The sequence below is a fragment of the Myotis yumanensis genome, unplaced genomic scaffold (assembly GCF_028538775.1).
Source record: "Myotis yumanensis isolate MYYU_CA2020_CCGP unplaced genomic scaffold, mMyoYum1.0.hap1 SCAF_5, whole genome shotgun sequence".
Taxonomy (NCBI): domain Eukaryota; kingdom Metazoa; phylum Chordata; class Mammalia; order Chiroptera; family Vespertilionidae; genus Myotis; species Myotis yumanensis.
Genome location: NW_027223756.1, coordinates 89055562 through 89073050, shown reverse-complemented (window position 1 = coordinate 89073050; position 17489 = coordinate 89055562). Strand labels below are relative to the sequence as shown.

The 17489-nt window shown below is 50.9% G+C and overlaps 2 protein-coding genes across 3 annotated transcripts; one reads left to right on the top strand and one right to left on the bottom strand.

The window, feature by feature from the left end:
- Positions 1 to 3535: 3535 nt before the first annotated feature.
- Positions 3536 to 8609, bottom strand: FAM32A (family with sequence similarity 32 member A). Its single transcript, XM_070416300.1, has 4 exons — positions 8504 to 8609; positions 8232 to 8373; positions 4086 to 4139; positions 3536 to 3787 (listed from the first exon to the last, which is right to left on the bottom strand). Exons 1-4 carry the CDS (start codon positions 8575 to 8577, stop codon positions 3719 to 3721), a joined length of 339 nt encoding a protein of 112 aa, XP_070272401.1. The 5' UTR covers positions 8578 to 8609; the 3' UTR covers positions 3536 to 3718.
- Positions 8610 to 11303: 2694 nt separating this feature from the next.
- CIB3 (calcium and integrin binding family member 3) lies at positions 11304 to 17180 on the top strand. 2 transcript variants are annotated; one of them, XM_070414043.1, is made up of 6 exons: positions 11304 to 11354; positions 11560 to 11594; positions 13633 to 13744; positions 14731 to 14878; positions 15784 to 15979; positions 17159 to 17180. In XM_070414043.1, the coding sequence occupies exons 1-6, from the start codon at positions 11304 to 11306 to the stop codon at positions 17178 to 17180; spliced, it is 564 nt and encodes a 187-aa protein (XP_070270144.1). The 2 variants fall into 2 exon arrangements, with proteins under 2 accessions (XP_070270144.1, XP_070270146.1); XM_070414045.1 differs by lacking the exons at positions 11560 to 11594; positions 13633 to 13744.
- The last annotated feature ends 309 nt before the right edge of the window (positions 17181 to 17489 follow it).

Below are 17489 nucleotides of genomic sequence, written 5' to 3'. Positions count from 1 at the left end.
CGCGAACCGTTATGTCCGGTAGGGGGCGGAGCTGCCAGGAACGCACAGGCGCAGGGCACAGTATGTGCAGGCGCAGTACGCCCGAGGAGACTTTATTTCACGCTCCCACCTAAAGCGTCCCGGAAGTAACACCTAGATTGACGGGGCCGGGCGGAGCCAACTAATGCGGGCACAGCTGCTGTGGAAGACTTGGCCACGGGAATCTCCATCCTGTGGGCTGTTAGTTGAGAGATCCCCCTGATGGATCCACCTGGGGCCCAGCCCTATGGAACCCCTATTCTGATGGGGGAGCCTAGGAAACAAATAAATATGCAGTCACCAATTGTGATACGCTTTAATGGGGAGGTGGTGGTTACTTGGAAAGAGGGCAAACAAACCCTGAATAGCAATCAAGCCTAACCAACAGTCACTACCTGACACCTGTTAGTGTCAGCATTAGTCAGTGAACAAGCATGTCTGTTTATTGCCTGGAATGATCTGAAAACCACGCCCCATTGCACCTGGGCGAAAAGCACGTTTTTATTTCTGTAGCTCAGTGATGGCGAACCTTTTGAGCTCATTGTGTCAGCATTTTGAAAAACCCTAACTTAACTCTGGTGCCGTGTCACATATAGAACTTTTTTGATATTTGCAACCATAGTAAAACAAAGACATGTTTTTGATATTTATTTTATATATTTAAATGCCAATTAACAAAGAAAAATCAACCAAAAAAATGAGTTCCCGTGTCAGAGGTGTCATAGGTTCGCCATCACTGCGCGTAGTGGTCACTGATGGGTAATGCAAATTGTGACCCCTGATTAGTCAATTGAATTGTATCTCATTTGCTTTTATGAACATTTGGGCTATGGAAAAATGCCTGCATTCTGTGCCAACGGACCATCATAATGCCTTGGGGATCCCAATCCTGCAGTATCAGAACCATTTACTTGCACTGCCTGCCTCTCGTTTTTTTAATCCTCACCTGAGGATATGTTTTTACTGATTTTTTAGAGAGGAAGAGAGAGAGACACATTGATGTGAGAAACATTGATCGGTTGCCCCCCGTAGGTGCCCTGACCTAGGGATCCAACCTGCAACCCAGGTATGTGCCCTAACTGGGACTCAAACCCACCTTTTGGTCAAGGGTCAACAATCCAACCAACTGAACACCCACTTTTGATCACTCCTCCCATCTCCATCTGGGTCTTGAAAGATGGCTTTTGCAATATATCCTCTGCTAAGGATAGAGATGTAAATGCAGGAAAATCCAGAGAACATTGGAATATTAGAGCACTGCTAAGTAAATCCTGGTCGGGAAGCATTATTGCACAAAGCAGCCCATCCTATATAATAAAAGGTTAATATGCAAATCGACCAAACCGCTGAATGACCGGCCGCTATAACAGGCACTGACCACCAGGGGGCAGACGCTCAACACAGGATTTGCCCCCTGGTGGTCAGTGGGCCAGAAACTGGGCTCATGGTTGGCGAGTGCAGCAGCGGTTGGGGGAGCCTCTCCCACCTCTGCAGCAGCGCTAAGGATGCCCACGGGGAGCAGGCCTAAGCCATGAGTTGGACATCCCCCAAGGGCTCCCAGACTGGGAGGGCACAGGCTGGGCTGAGGGACCCCCGCTCCGCCCCCCCCCCCCCACCCCAGTGCACAAATTTTGTTCACCAGGCCTCTAGTTTTCTTATAAGAAACATTCTTCACATAAATTACTTGTAACCTTTTTTCCTTATGTGGAGGAATTTGACTCATCTTAATTTCATCTTTGGCATTTATATTTAAATATATAAGCCAGATTTCACCTCTGGTCAAGGGCACATGCCCGGGTTGTGGGCTTAATCCCCAGTAGGGGACGTGCAGGAGGCATCCAATCAATTATTCTCACCATTGATGTTTCTATCTTTCTCTCTCCCCCTCTCCCTTCCTCTGAAATCATTAAAAATACATTTTAAAAAAATATTGTGGTAAATCAGGGTTTCTCAAAATTAGGGTCACTTGGGGAGCTCTGGAAAATCTGACAGAGCTCCATCCCAGGAAGTATCAGTGGTTTTTAATGTTTAACCTTCAGAATTTGAGAGCCACTGTTAAAAACTGTAAGTGGTGGCCACAAATAAACCATGTCTCCTGGTGTTCAGGCCTTTGAGTAGTTCCCTCCCAAATTGGGTGACATGACTTTTGTTGTCCAATGAAATAGCCTACTTGGAGAGAAATCTTGAGGACAAGATGCCACCTTGGACTTTCTGGCTCCAGGCCAAGTCAACACAGTTATACAAGGCAACTAAACTATACCACATGGAGCAGAAGAACCACCCAGCTGAGCTCAACAAATCAACAGAATTGGGAGAAATCCTGTGGTTTTAAGCCACTCATTTTTGGAGCAGTTTGTTAGGGAGAATTGGAATGTTTATCTTCCACATTCTAACTTTTCACAGCACATGCTCAGACTCCAACCACTGGCTCGTGGATAAAACAATATCTGCAAGTGCTTTTCCAACAGGTAATATGGGAGGCTGCCCAATGGAGCCAGTGGTAATGACCGTCACTTCTCTTTGGTGGGTTGTGAGCCACAGGTGAGAACACATCATCTAATTTTATCCAAACTGAAGGCAAATATTTTGGCAGCACACATCCTGTGTATGCAATAAATCCAAGACAGAGTTTGTAGTGATAAACAACTTATAATTAAAACACTCAGGCTTATATTTAATAACTGGTTTTGCTTTATTCTGCAGTTCACATATGACAGCCCCAAACCCAACACTTAGATTTTTTTCTTCTGAATTTGTTGTTTTTTCAGATGTATGTCAATAGAGACCATATTCTTCCAGTAGCACATGCAGTCCGATCCTCATGCGGGGGGGACATCAGGCCCTCAAAGACACTGGCTCTGCAGCACTGGAACCTGGGACTGCACCGATGTCTGTCTGTGTGTGTCACTGCCCTGGTCCCATTACCCTGAGGCGTCCTTAGGCCGGGAATGCCAAACAGGTTCCATGAATGTGCCAACTCTGAACAAACACTGTGCCTGGAGCTCAGCGGTGAAGGTAGTGAGGCAGGAGGCAGTGTCTGGGTTCCATTACAAAGAACGTGGTACTTGACTGGCATGTCTACCATGGCAACACCCACCTGACATGTCTGGAATAGGGATTTGGGGGAACAGGCTGCATGCCAGCCACTAGCTCAGCTCAGAAAGGGGCAAGGCGTTCATTCCATCCTTGCCTTGGGCGGTTATTCTCCCTGGCCAGCTGGGCTGAGGAGGCAGTCTGAAGGCCACAGGCGAATGGCCTCCCCAGGCCCTGGATGGAACCGCATAAGCCCCAGCTAGAGGGAACGTGGAAGGGCAGCACAGGCAGGGCCCCGTGAGGGTCTGCACTTGCAGCTCCTTCTCCTCTGGGGGCAGTTTCCTCCAGGCAGAGACAGCTGGTGGACTGTCAACACGAGTTAGATACAACTTGGGTGTAAAAACCTCTGAATAAACTCTCAATAATTTCCAGTCCGAACTAAAAAGCTTCATCGTCAATGTGCTACTGAGAAACTAAAATAGAGTAAAAGGATAGTCTTACTTTAATCAAGTTCCAGAATGAGGGCACACTGCTTTGAAAAGCACTGTCTCAGCAGAAGACGCAGGGTGTGTGTAAAGAGTGTTTCTAGAAAATACCACAGGCACCACACATAACCCCAACCTGGCCTGCTGTTCCCCTCGGTGCACCCATACTCTGGGTGGGGAGGCTACTTCGTCCAGCTGACTTTGGGAATGTCATAGTGCTCTGTGAGTGTATCCAGGTGTCTGTTGAAGTCCTGGGGAAGCGGAGGAAAAAGCCCATGTCATCACAGCACCCAGCAGGGTTAACTAGGGACACATGCCACCATCCACCCCCACTTTATCCTGTCTCCCCTCAGTGAGCCCCCTGCTCTTAAAGCCAGCCTGCCAGGCCTTATAGCTGCCGGAACCCTGGCCTCTCCCTTCAATGACCCCAGGGAAGTTGGGTAAGCCCGCCCCCAATGACACTCCAGTGACTCCTCTGCCTGGCTCCAAGCCTCTGGGCCCCATTGGGACCTACAGGACTCAGCCTCCCCCCGTGGACACATGACTTACCTCCACTCTTTGCTTGTGGGTTTTGGAGGCTTTCTTCAGGATCCTTTCCATTTGCTGAAGAGAGGAGAGAATGCAGGTGAGACATAGCCCAGGCTAGCACAGGATGGAAGACTGGAGCCCCAGCTGGCCTGGCTCTCACACCTACAACAGCTGGAGGTCTCAGGTCCCTCAAATCCACTCAGGCTGGTCTGACAGGGACACCTGGCTACAACACATCGCACTAGAAACTCAGGTCAGCTGCCCTTTGGTCTGAGTGGCAGGAAATGTACTAGCACGACTACTACTGGGAGCTGTACAAGTGCTTCCTTGGGCAATTGGCAGAATTCCCATTTTTTCAGAAAAAGAAAGTCCCAGATAGGGTTTGAGGAAGGATGAGAAATGAGCAAAGGGCCTGAGTGACAGTATCTATCTAATGTTCACAGTGCCAGCAGGGCTACAAGATACACATCACCTTCGTGAGTGATTCTAGCTTATGTATCCAGCACAACCATGGCCTGGCTCAGCATTCATTCCCAACACCCAGTGGTACCTGGTAAGAGTGTGGGATGCAGAGCCAGAGAGAGCTGGGGCTGCACCTGACACTACACTTACTAGCGAGGTGACCGTGGCCAACTCACATTGGTGGCCCACCCCTCCTCACACATCCAGAAACTGCTGCCTGGTATTCCTGGTCTTGTGCAGTTGTCTGACTACACTGACTCTGGACTGGCCCCATGACTCCGTTTATTTAACAGAACGTAGTGTCAGGACCAGCCAGAAGCCATAAGAAGACCCAACATCTTTTGCTTTGTGCCCTTGGGAACCAGCAATCCCACAGGAAGTCTGATGACCTCACTGGAAAGAAAGGACCTGGCAGGTGAAATGACATGTGGGGGAGAGAGGCCACGGAAAGAGCACTGAGGCACTGGACATGTGATGGCAAAGCCCCAGCTGCCGTCTGACTGCACCAAACTCTAAGCAAGGTCAGCAGAACCACCTAGATGAGCCCAGTCGATCCACAGACCCAGGAGGTAATACTGTCAGCTGCCACCTGGCTGTTGCTCCCTGTCCCTCCTGTTTTCATTTGCTGCGTCATCTCCCTCTGCCTTGTCAGCTCCCAAGTGAATGACTCTCCCTTTGAATTGTCTGCCTTGTCCATCCCTGCCTCTCTTCCTACTGCTGTGAGCCCACGTGAGACCCATGTGTCCTCACAAGAAGCCGAACTGACTTGAGCAGCTGTCACCAATGCCAGGCCCTTTGCGGGGCTCTGCCTTCTCTCTCCCAACTCCAGGCACTAAGTTCACAGGGTGCCTTGGGAGCTGTCACCATCTCCATTTCACACAGAGAACATAAGGACCAGAGTGTATAGCGGGTGATGGGCCTGAAGATATCAAGCCCTGACCCCTTCCAATAGGCAGGGGCCCACCCCAAGGGCCCTGCACCCAGAAGCCAGGAGCGGTCCAGCCTTCTTGCTCCCTGTGCCCAATCAAACATCTTCCACCAAACACAAGGGAATCTGCATTGCCCAACAGTGCCTAGCTTTGCCCACACCTCCTTTCTCTTTCATCCACCTCACCTCTCTCTCTCCTGGGTCAAACAAAACTGACAACAGTACTTCTGGGTTTAAGTGCCAACAACAGGCCCATTTTTCTGTTCCCCTTAACAGTAAATCTCCCAAGAGCCATTTCTATTCCTCATCTCCACCTCTGCCTTCCCCCACCTTCTCTTGGATCCACTCTAATCAGCCTTTCTTTTTAAACTTATTTTTCATTATAGTTGACATACAATATTTAATCGGTCTTTCTTCCTCTCATTCTAAATGCCAACTAAGGGCTCTCAGTGCTCACCCCACAAGACCTCTTGGCAGCATAAGACACAGCTGATCACTTCCTCCTAGTCGAAAACACTTTCTCCGCTCAGCTCTCAAATACACTCTCCTGTTATTCCTCCTTCCCATGCTCCTTTGCAATTTCTTCCCTGCCACCCTCTAATCACCAGAGGCCAGACCTTACACCTCTTCTCAGACACCGTCTCTCTTCAATTTCCAACGTCTATCTGGGGCCCACCTCTTGCCCAAACTGCAGATTCAGATGTCAAACTGTCCACAATAATTCTCCACTTGGATTTCTAACAGTCACCTCAAATTTGACTTTTCTAAAACCAAGGTTTAATACCTTTCTTTAGAAACCTATTTTACCTGCGATCCTTCCTATTTCAGTAACCAGAACCTTCATTTACCTTGCTTCTCCTGCCAAAAATCTTGGTTATCCTTGATTCTCCTTTCCCAGCCTACAGCCAATCCATCAGTTGATCCTGTTCTTCATTCAAAATCTACCCCAAACCCGATACCTTCCACTGCTACTGCCTGACCTTGCAGGTTACATTAGCCTCTCTCTACCCCACCTCTGCTCTAGGAGTAACATCCCAGCCCTGCCTCTGACTATAACCTTAGGCAGGGACTTAAGTGCATTCACTTGTTAAAATTCTCACCACAAACCAATGAGGTAGGGACTTCAACCCCACTTTACAGATGAAGAAACTGAGGTGTGGGGATTAGCCAAATTGTCCAGAGTTACACCACCAACAAACGGTAGAGACAGAGTAGAACCCAGGTATGTCTTGCCAAAGCCAGTGCATCCCTTTTTTTTTTTTTCTTTTTTTCCCAATGACTGAATTAGGCCTAGGAGCAAAGAGTAAACTTTTCCCCAATGTCACTGGACCAAATCACCCAGACCACGGTTAGTTTCTCAGCCTGGGCACTACTGACATTTTGGGCCAGATCAGTCTTTCCTGTCTCAAGCACTGCAGGATGTCGGCAGCATCCCTGGCTTCCACCCCACTAGATGCCAGGAGCACCCAGCCTGAATTATGACAAACAAAAATGTCTCCAAATATTGCCAATTGACTTCCTGGGGATGTAAGTCGGGGGGGGGGGGGGGGGTGCAAAATGGCCCTCAGTTGAGAACCACTGACCTAGACCTATTTTTCCCCTCCCCCCAGCATAAGGGCCAGGCTTATCTATTTAAGGCTGATCCCTCCTATCCCCTGTTGCACACATTTATTTATTAAGTGTTTAACCGTTTGAGTCCCAAGCAGCACAATCGCGCTGCTTGGTATTTCTCGACATAAAATAAAACAAGCGCTATCACGCTATTTGGGTCTTTTCGTACTCATTTAGAGAAAGCGCGGTTGCGCTGTTTGGGATTCTTCGACAGTGTTTTTTCAATACCCCCTGGGACTCAAACGGAATCGTATGTTTTCTCGACATAAAATCTCAGCAGCGCGATTGCGCTGCTTGGGACTCAAACGGTTAATATTAAAACAGTGGTTCTCAACCTTCCTAATGCCACGGCCCTTTCATACAGTTCCTCATGTTGTGGTGACCCCCAACCATAAAATTATTTTCGTTGCTACTTCATAACTGTAATTTTGCTACTGTTATGAATCGTAATGTAAATATCTGATATGCAGGATGTATTTTCATTGTTACAAATTGAACATAATTAATGCATAGTGATTAATCACAAAAACAATATGTAATTATATATGTGTTTTCCGATGGTCTTAGGTGACCCCTGTGAAAGGGTCGTTCAACCCCCAAAGGGGTCGCGACCCACAGGTTGAGAACCGCTGCATTAAAATAAACAACAGACATTTGAATCTGCCAACAATGTTGTCATGGAAACAGACTGTGGTGACTTACAGCAGGGAGCATGACCATTTAATATCAACAGCTAACACCAATGAGCGCTGACTTTATACCAGACCTAATGACAAATGCAATATACTTGCATTTCAAAGGTCCCATCCTTCTTAAGAAAGGGGGTCTACCCTGACTCCTACAGATTAGGAAAACGAGGCACGGGGAGAAGAAGAGTTACTGGCGCAGTGTCACGGGACAAATGAGAGACGGCACTGGGATTCAAACTCGGGTCTCCCGCTCCTTTCCACGCCACCAGCAGCTCTACCTTCTGACTGCACTCGGCCCGAGGGGCTTCCCAGGCAGTGGGCTCTTCCCCTCACACAGCATCTTCTCCCCGGAATCAAGCCATCCCTCGTCATCCCTCAAGCGTCCGGGTTTCGAGTCTCCCGGCCCGTCCTAGGCATCGGCTCCGGGAGACGCGTGCCCACGGAGCCGGGCATCCCCGGCCTGCCCACCCGCCTCACCCGCTTTTCCTGCATCTTCTCGAAGGCCGCCTGGGCCGGGGTCCGCTTGTCCAGGCCGCGCCGCTTCTCCTCCTCGTTCTTCTTGCTAGTTCCCATGGCTTCCAGGAGTTTCGCCTTGTCTTTGTCCTTCTTTTTCTTCTTCCTGAAAGGGGAGACGGGAGGTGGTGGTGGAGGGAATATGGGGTAAGATCGGATCAGAGAGCAAGAGGCCGGGGTGTCGGAAAGTGGCTTAAGGGCAGAAGATGGGGTTCCCGCCGGCTCTTGGGACTCACCGCTTGGTCACGCCGAGCTCTGCGACGCCTTTCAGCTTCAAGGGCCCCTTTTGGACCTGCTCGTAGGCCGCCATGGCGCCCGCCCGCAGTTCGGTAGTAAACTGCCACACTTCCTGTTTAGAAACATTATATCCGGCCGAAATCCCGCCTTACTTCGTCCTCATTGGCCGAGCTAGGCGCTGCTCATGCGCCTTTGGCACACTTCTGGGTCTGTGGGCGGGGCGGAGAGTCAGGCTCTACCGCCTCCTCCGGCACACTTCCCGCTTTGGCACACACTTCCGGCTTTGGCACACATTTCTGGTTTCTCTGCTCTTGCTCCCCCCTCCCTCCCAGTGAAGCCAATTTGACAAATTCCATTTCTTAAAACCCCTCGTCTTTTTGAGTGTTTTGCGTACATTTGGATGTCGTTTTCTCTTGTTGCCATATTTTGAGGGTTCAATGGGTAATGTGAATCTTAGTTTGTACTACTGTTGCCCAAATTGTTGAGGATGGGGATGGGGGGACGGTGAGGATGAGGGGGACTGGGGGGCGGGGGAGCATTCCCTAATACACTAGTAGACGACTTGGGACCGTCTCGGTGCTTGCATTCCCCAGTTCCACCTGCAGGAGGCAGCAAGCGACTGCCCCATTCTCCAGCCGGGGCTCACCCTTGGGCATTCCAGAACTGGACGGGTGCCCAAAGAGAAGGACGCGGGCTGCCAGCCTGTGCCAGTTCCCACTTGGGACCGTCCGTGGCAGAACCAGCTCCTCAGAGAGGGACAGGAAAGACTCAGCCGGGGAAATGAGTTCTCCCCCAGCCAGCCCAGCAGCTGTGGAGCTGGCCTCTGGCGCCCCCAAGGCTTCTCTACCCGAGAGCAAGTGTCTTCCTGTCTCTGACCTTCCCTTTCCGAATAAAATGGGGATGATTATGACAACAGCTAACACTTCATATGAATCATCTCACTTACTTCCACAGTCACCGTAGTATATAAACCAGACTATTTCGCAGCTAGGGAAACGGAGGCACACTGTAATCCAACCTACGCTGAGTGTTCATCCTTGCTTTTGTCACCACACCATGAAACCACCCATTGGAAGTGGGTGTAAATACCTTTCAGACAGTATTTCTCAACCTTTTTTCTCATTATCATCCCCTTAAAAAAAAAACAACTTTAATTTAATGGGAGAAATTAAATATTGATGAGTAAGATTTTGTCAGGGAAGATGAAGCTCTGGAGGGCCACAAACCATTGAAATATCTTTGGGGCGGGGGGGGCAAAAAGTCTTGTTCCCACCCCAAGCCACCCCAATTTGTGGTTAATATTGCCCCCATTGATAACTTATAGTCTTTTTTTTTTTAATCCTCACCCAAGGAGTAGGATATTTTTTCCATTGATTTTTAGAGAGTGGAAGGGAGGGGGGAGGAAGAAAGAAAGAAAGGAGAGAGAGAAACATTGACCTGAGAGAGACACATCACTTGGTTGCCTCCCGACTGGGGCCAGGGATTGAACTTGTAATCAAGGCATGTGCCCTTGTTTGGGAATCGAGCTCGCTATACTCTAACCACTGAGCAACCCGGCCAGGGCAATAACATATTTGGAGAGTACATAAGTGGAGAGTACATATCGGTGTTTCCCACTTGGGGCTGTTACAGGTTTTTGTGTGAACATATATTTTCCTTTATTTGGGCCTGCCCAAGAGTGCAAGTGCTGGATCACATGATAGTTGCATGTTTGTTTGTTTGTTTTATTGATTTTTTTACAGAGAGGAAGGCAGAGGGATAGAGAGCCAGAAACATCGATGAGAGAGAAACATCAATCAGCTGCCTCCTGCACACCCCCTACTGGGGATGTGCCTGCAACCAAGGTACATGTCCTTGACTGGAATCAAACCTGGGACCCTTCGGTTCACAGGCCGACGCTCCATTCACTGAGCCAAACCGGTTAGGGCTAGTTGCATGTTTTTATTTTATTTTATTTTTTTGTGATAAGAACACTTAACATGAGATCTATCCTCTTAAGAAATTTTTTAATATGTTTTTTTACTTGAGTTTTAGAGAGAAAGGAATGGAGAGGGAGAAGGCAGAGAGAGATAGAAACATCAATGAGAAAGAAACATCAATCAGCTGCCACCTGCATGCCCCCTACTGGGGAACAAGCCTGAAACCTGGTCATGTGCCCTGACTGGAACCCAACCAGCGACCTCTTGGTACATGGGACAATGCTTAACCAATGAGCCACACCAGCCGGCTTAAGAAATTTTTAAGTGTACAGTACATTAATGTTGACTATTGGTGCAATATTGTGCAGCAGATCTTGGAGCTTGTTCATCTCGTTTGGCTGTTTTGGTTGCAATAATGACCACTAGTATCTTCAGAATTCTATGTGGTAGGTATTAAAGTAATTTCCGCCTTATAAAATAAGGCTCAGAGAGGTCAGGTGACTGGCCTGAGGCCACACAGCCAGTGGTTGGAGAACTGGTATTTGAGTTGGGGTATGCTTGCCGCCTTCCCACCACGCTGTCTCTGGAAGGTATCCCCTGCTCGCAGGCTCACCCGGTGGTGGCAGATGTGGTCTGAGGTTCTGTGACCTCCCACAGCCCTTCTCCTTGCCCTGGTGACCATGGACATACTCAGGCTGTTGTCCAAAGAGCTTGGCTGTAACTTGAGTCTCCCCCAGGCTGGGGGTGATGGGGCGGGTGGGCGGGTGACAGCCAGGGCAGGGCGATTTTTCTCAGACACTGGTGTGTGGCAGCCTGGTAACTGGGTGGCATTGAGGAGACTCGGGGTTTCTGGAGCCTGTTCTTGGCAGTGGCCTTCACCATGGGCAACAAGCAAACAGTCTTCACCCATGAGCAGTTGGAAGAGTATCAGGTAGGAGTGATGAGTGGGGCCGTCAGTGCGTTCGTCAGCCTTGGATTCCTGGCCTGAGGGATGGGGACAGCATCCCTTGGTCCTGGGTGTGCAGTCACAGGGGTTCCTGTGTGCGGCATCGGCAGAAATGAGAATGGGGGGGAGGGGGAGGAGGAAGGAGGCCCCCCGGGTAGGGTCTGGGCCAAGTTACCATCTCTCTCCGCAGGACTGCACCTTCTTCACAAGGAAGGAAATCATGAGGTCAGTCTGGGGATGAAGGGAGGAAGACCTGGACACAACTTTCTATACGTTGTCGTTGGTTGCCGGAGGATGTTTGCAATCTGACAAGACTCAATGCTTCACCGCAGAGTGATAATGAACGTTCAGTAGATGGAGGCAGAGATAGGGAGGCTGAGAAGTCACATCTGGTCATATTGTCATGCCTCTAGGCTGACAAGCTTAGGCTTTCCTCCAAGGGTGGCAGGGAGCCATGGGGAGGGTGTGGGCAGGGGAGAGACAGATCAGCATGTTAGGAGGCCCCCCTGAGGCCAATGGGAAGAGGCTGGGACTGGAGGCTGGGAGCCCAGAGGCAGCGTCCACAGCCAGCTCTGGGCTTTGGGGTTGGCCTCAAGGTGAGGCTGCGGGAGGCACCCTGAGCCTGCTGCAAGTCCCCAGCGGCGTGAGCGAGACAGGCATAGATGGGTATCCCACATCACCGCCTGGCCCCTGGTGCCATCGTCCAGAGGCCCCGACCAGGACTTGGAGCTGTGAAACCCAAGCTTCCCAGGGTTTGGCTGCAGAGTGATCGAGGCCAAGGGTCCAATTATGTGGGCACAGGGCATCCATTATTGATGGGCACACCTTTCATGAGTGAGCCCCATTGTCTGGGCGAGGACAGTTCGCAGGGTCACCCTGGCCATCGTTATCGAATTACTGATGGGAAACTGAGGCTGGAACGGGGGCGGCTGGCCCTGGCTTGGCAGATGGGCCAAGTCCCAAGGAGTTTGAGGGCTGACCTGTCATCTGTCCCAAGCTTCTCATTTGTCAGACAGACTAACTGAAGCTCAGAGGATCAGAGCAGCGGTTCTCAACCTGTGGGTCGAGACCCCTTTGGCGGTCGAACGACCCTTTCACAGGGGTCGCCTAAGACCATCCTGCACATCAGATATTTACATTATGCTTCATAACAGTAGCAACATTACAGTTATGAAGTAGCAACGAACATAATTTTATCGTTGGGTCACAACATGAGGAACTGTATTTAAAGGGCCAGAAGGTTGAGAACCACTGGATTAGAGGGACTTGCTCAAGTCCATACAGAAACCCAAACTCAGGTTGTTCCCTGAGGGGACCCAAATAAGGAACTGGGTGGTCATGACTGAATTCCAGACACTCCCTCCTTGAGTTCCTAGTGGTCATTTGACCCAGGGACTCCTGTCCGCTTCCGGGACAGTCCCTAGAAGCGTGGGGACCTCTAGCTCATCAAGGAGGGTCTCTACAAGGCTGCTGCTCAGCATGCTCCCCCGTGAAGGTATGGCATCACCAGGTGAGGTCATCAGCGTGGAGAGCTGCCCGCCCCCCCACTAGGCAGTGTGTATGTCATTTGGTGTTTTTCAAAGTGCATTTCAGTCACCCTCTCAAAAACCTGAATTTTAGCCTTTGTCTTTGCTCTGCTCCCTTGAGGGAACCCTGCTTCTCGTTATGGAGGGAGAAAAGCAAAGCGTGAGGATGGGGATCTTTAGAGGCATGACCTTGCCAATAATGTGATGGTGTCCAGAGATTCACAGGTTGGCTCAGAGTCTCCAGATGCTTGTTGTGCAATGACCTTAAGCACTTTCCCTTTTGCCCACCCTGTCTATGCGGTGAGCTCCTATTCCTGCTTCAAAGCCCAGCACCAATGCCTCCTCCTTCAGGAAGTCCTTCCTCCTCCCTGGCTTGCTTTCCCCACTCATGTCTCCCTGAGCTCTAGGGCCCTCTTTCTTTTTTGAAAGTATTACATATGTCTCCTATTTTCCCCTATTGACCCCCTCCAGCCTGTCCCCCTACGTCCACCCCCACCCCCAGCCCCAAGCCCTCACCGTCCCATTGTCTGTGGCCACAGAGCCCTCTTTCTACCTTGGCTGTGACCCCGGGGAGATAGAGGGGCCTGTGTGCCTGAAGGCTGGGTCCAGGGCTGATGGGTCCTAGGAACCCAGCATCTTGCAGCATGGAGTGAGCAGCTGCAAGTGAGAGAGGAGCATCAAGTCCTCTTCCTCCCATCGCCTTCCCACCCTTCCCGGTGTTTCCATCCCTACACCAGGCTCTTCTATCGCTACCAGGACCTGGCCCCCCAGCTCGTCCCCCTCGACTACACCAGCTGCCCTGACGTGAAGGTGCCGTACGAGCTCATTGGCACCATGCCTGAGCTGAAGGTATGCTTAGGCAATGGGCGGGCAGGGAAAATGGTAGCGATGTCCTTTGCTGCATTCCTACAAGGTGAGTGCTGCAATTATTCCCATTTTATGGATGAGAAAACCGAAGTTCAGACAGTTTAAGACACTTGTTCATGGCCACACAGCCAGGACATGACAGGTAGGATTCAAACCCTGGGTTGTTGGGAGGATGAGATAAGATAATGCAGGTAAAGGGCTTAGTACAAGGCCTGTTGGGTGGCAAGGACTCAGGGAACATTAGGTCTGTTCATGGTAGGAACCGCTACATGCAAGTTTGTCTCAGCTGGATATTCAACACATGGTTTGTGTCTCTAAAAGGGACTTGTGGAGTGAGTGACTGTGCATAGAGATTCTTGTATCATCAAGGACAAAAACCTCATTCAAGAGGAACAGAATGGATTCGATCACATGAGCAAAAAAATCCATCCGTACAGCTAGAACCAGGGTCGCTGAGGATGGGCTCAGGAATCCTCTTCCACCTCTCAGCTCCCCCAGGGAGAGGCTTCAGTCTCAATCAGCCCTTCCTCTTGAGATAATGAAGGGAATTCCTAGTGCCCAGATTTCCTCCTGTTGGCTCTGCAACCAGCAGAAAGCAGGCCCTTTCATCCCAATTTTTCAAAAAACATCCCAGGGCAGCTTCTGGTTGGCCAGTTTAAGTCACATGCCTATCCCAGAGTCAATCTCGGTTACCAGGTGAATGCAAATCTCTGATAGTCCTTACCAGGGTCATGTGGCTGCCTCTGTAGCTTGAAGTAGGGGCAGCACCACCCAGATCCCAGGGGCAGAGAGTAGAAGTGCCTGAAGTCCTTTCCAGGGACCATGAGAGGGAGGGAGTCTTGGTGTGTGTGTGTGGGGCGGGGGGGGGGGGAGCACTTGGAGGTTCCCAAGAAGGTGGTTGCCGAGAGGGAGACCACCTGGAGCCTGAGAGGCTAATCAGTGATGGCTTCCCCGCTTCCTGTTCCCAGGACAACCCGTTCCGCCTGAGGATTGCCCAGGTCTTCTCCGAGGACGGGGACGGCCACATGACCTTGAACAACTTCCTGGACATGTTTTCTGTGATGAGTGAAATGGCTCCCCGTGACCTCAAGGCCTACTATGCTTTCAAAATCTATGGTGTGTGCAGGGCCGGCGGTAAGGGCTGCGCGGTGGGGAGTGGAAACAAGACCAGCCCCAGGGCCAGAGGCTGCCCTGCTGTCACAGTGTCTCCCCAAGGGCTTCAAAGCCCAACCTGGTCCTGTCTTCCACCCACCCCATACCTCCCGACCTCACCTCCTTGCTCACTCAATTCCAGCCCCACCGGCCTCGCTCTTTCTCCAACACACCAAGCTCTTTCTGCCTCCAGGCCTTTGCCTCTGCTCTCTCCTCTGCCCAGGACACCTTTCTCCTGGCTCCTTCTTATCTTGAAGTCTTGGTCAAAAGTAGCCCCCACCCCCCAGTGGTTCTCCAACCCCCATTTTGTTTCTCCCCTAGCATGGGATAATGCTGCTTCATTTCTTGTTCATTGATCTGCTCACTTCTTGTTGACTTTCTCTCTGAGGAGACCCAGGGCAGCAACAGTGTCTGTTTAGTTCGCCATCTGTTTCCTGGGCCTGGCACATAGTAGGCATTACATAAATACCTGTTGAGTGAGTGAGTGAATGAAAAACAGTTATCATGGTGCCTGGTACCTAAGTGCTCAATAAATACTTGAATGGATGAATGAATGAATGAATGAATGAAAATTTACCACAGTGCCTGCCACAAAATAGGTGCTCAATAAATACTTGTTGAGTGATGAATGAATGAAAAAGGTTTCATATTACCTGGCACATCATACGTGCTCAACAAGTACTTGCTGAATGTACGAATGAATGAACTTGTCCCTGCCCAATTCAAAGCAAGACACAGTTTATCTCTGAGGGTCTGGCCTCAGTTTCCCCCTCTGTAATATGGAGGGGGAAAGATATGCCCCTGCTGGCCTGGCCTGCCTGCCACCCGCTGTCTGCCTACCCCACGTCTCCATCCATTCTACTGTGCAGACTTCAACAACGATGACTACATCTGTATGTGGGACCTGGAGCAGACGGTGACCAAGCTGACGCGGGGCGAGCTGAGCGCTGAGGAGGTGAGCCTGGTGTGCGAGAAGGTGCTGGACGAGGCCGACGGGGACCACGATGGGCGGCTGTCCCTGGAAGACTTCCAAAACATGATCCTGCGGGCGCCCGACTTCCTCAGGTGACCCTTCTTGCCGCCCCACACAGCCCATTTCCACGTGTGAGAAAGAATCTTCTGGAACTAGTTCATAGACTCCGTTGGTGAAAGTTCCTTCCTTCCTTCATTTGTGAGCTTGGGGAACTTTCCCAACCTCCCTGGCCTCAGTCCCTGCACCTTTAAGCCCGGGATAATGAGGAGCCCCAGGGCTCCTCCTGTGGGGGGTCACAGCTCTTTGGATGAGTGGACGGACCATGGGTGGACTTCAGCCCTACTTGCCTGAACACCTTGCAGTGAACAGTGTGCACAACTGTATTTGGCAGCCCTGGGGAGAATCAGAGCCCCCACTGTAGGGTGGATCGCAAGGGTTGCATGAGTTAGTACAGGAGGTGGTCCACCACCTGTTTTTTGTATCTCCAATGAGCTAAGAATCGTTTTTAAATTGCACTTTTAAATGGTTGCGGGGGGCGGGGGGGGGGGGGCTGCAAAGACCAATAATACTCCATGACACACGAAAGTGACATGGAATTGACATTTCCAGGTCATTCAGTAGTTTTGCTGGCACACAGCCATGCCCTTTTGTGTACAGATTGTCTATGGCTGCTTTCAATTTATGAGGCAGAGTTTAGTCATGGGCATTTCAACTATCTGGCCCTTTCCAGAAAAAATGTTGGCTGGCCCCCGAGTTAGTCCGTGAAACAAATTTAAAGCAGTGCCTGGCACTCAGTAGGTGCGCAATAGCTGTGCTGTGGTTGCTGGTGTGGCTGTTCTTATTGGTGGTGTCTTTACATGCACCGAGGGCCTCCTTTCTCTGCCCTGGATAAGCAAGGCTGGTCTCCTGGCAGATGGAGACACGAATAATGACACCTTCTGTGTGTCCCGCTCTCAGCCCTCAGTGCAGCCCTACGAAGGGGAGACAGCTATCATCCCCACTTCACAGGGGAGTAAACTGAGGCCCAGACAGGGGCAGCCACTCACTCAGAGTCCTACAGCAAGTCTGAATGTGAACTGATTCAGAGATCTGCTCCCAACCCCGGGGGGAGGGGGTCAGGAGAGCCACAGCCGAGGGCTTCTGGAGGAGGAGGCCCGTCTTCCCGTGTGGCTACTGGCCGGCCTGGGGGCTCCCAGCAGGAGTGTTGGGGGGAAGATGCAGGAGGGCGGCCCTCTGCCTGATGACACTGATCCTGGCCTCTCTGCACACAGCACCTTCCACATCCGCATCTGAGGACCACGGAGGAGGAGCCGGGCCAGAGGAGGGCAGGGTGACCCTCCTCCCACTATAGAAACTGGACTCTACGAATAAACACATCACTGAGTCACACCTTCCGAGCCTGGTGGATGGGAGGGAGGAGACCTGGGAGCTCACCTCTGCTCTTCCTGTGTGACCCTGGGTGTGGCTGCCCCCCCTCTGGGCTACCAACTCCCTGACTGAACAAGGAAGAGTTGACGTCTAGATCTTTCCCCCACTGTGAAGGCTGGGGGTGCGTGGCTGTGCGTTTGGTGAGCAGAGATGAGGTGTGCAAATGAGGCATGC

Bases quoted from the DNA above. Each gene is read 5' to 3' on its own strand.
- CIB3 (XM_070414043.1), top strand. From the start codon at position 11,304: ATGGGCAACAAGCAAACAGTCTTCACCCATGAGCAGTTGGAAGAGTAT. The intron at 11,595-13,632 runs GTCAGTCTGGGG...TCCCTACACCAG, and splicing joins ACAAGGAAGGAAATCATGAG to GCTCTTCTATCGCTACCAGG. The intron at 13,745-14,730 runs GTATGCTTAGGC...TCCTGTTCCCAG, and splicing joins GCACCATGCCTGAGCTGAAG to GACAACCCGTTCCGCCTGAG.
- FAM32A (XM_070416300.1), bottom strand. From the start codon at position 8,577: ATGGCGGCCTACGAGCAGGTCCAAAAGGGGCCCTTGAAGCTGAAAGGC. The intron at 8,374-8,503 runs GTGAGTCCCAAG...CTCCCCTTTCAG, and splicing joins GAGCTCGGCGTGACCAAGCG to GAAGAAGAAAAAGAAGGACA. The intron at 3,788-4,085 runs GTAAGTCATGTG...CCGCTTCCCCAG, and splicing joins CCCACAAGCAAAGAGTGGAG to GACTTCAACAGACACCTGGA.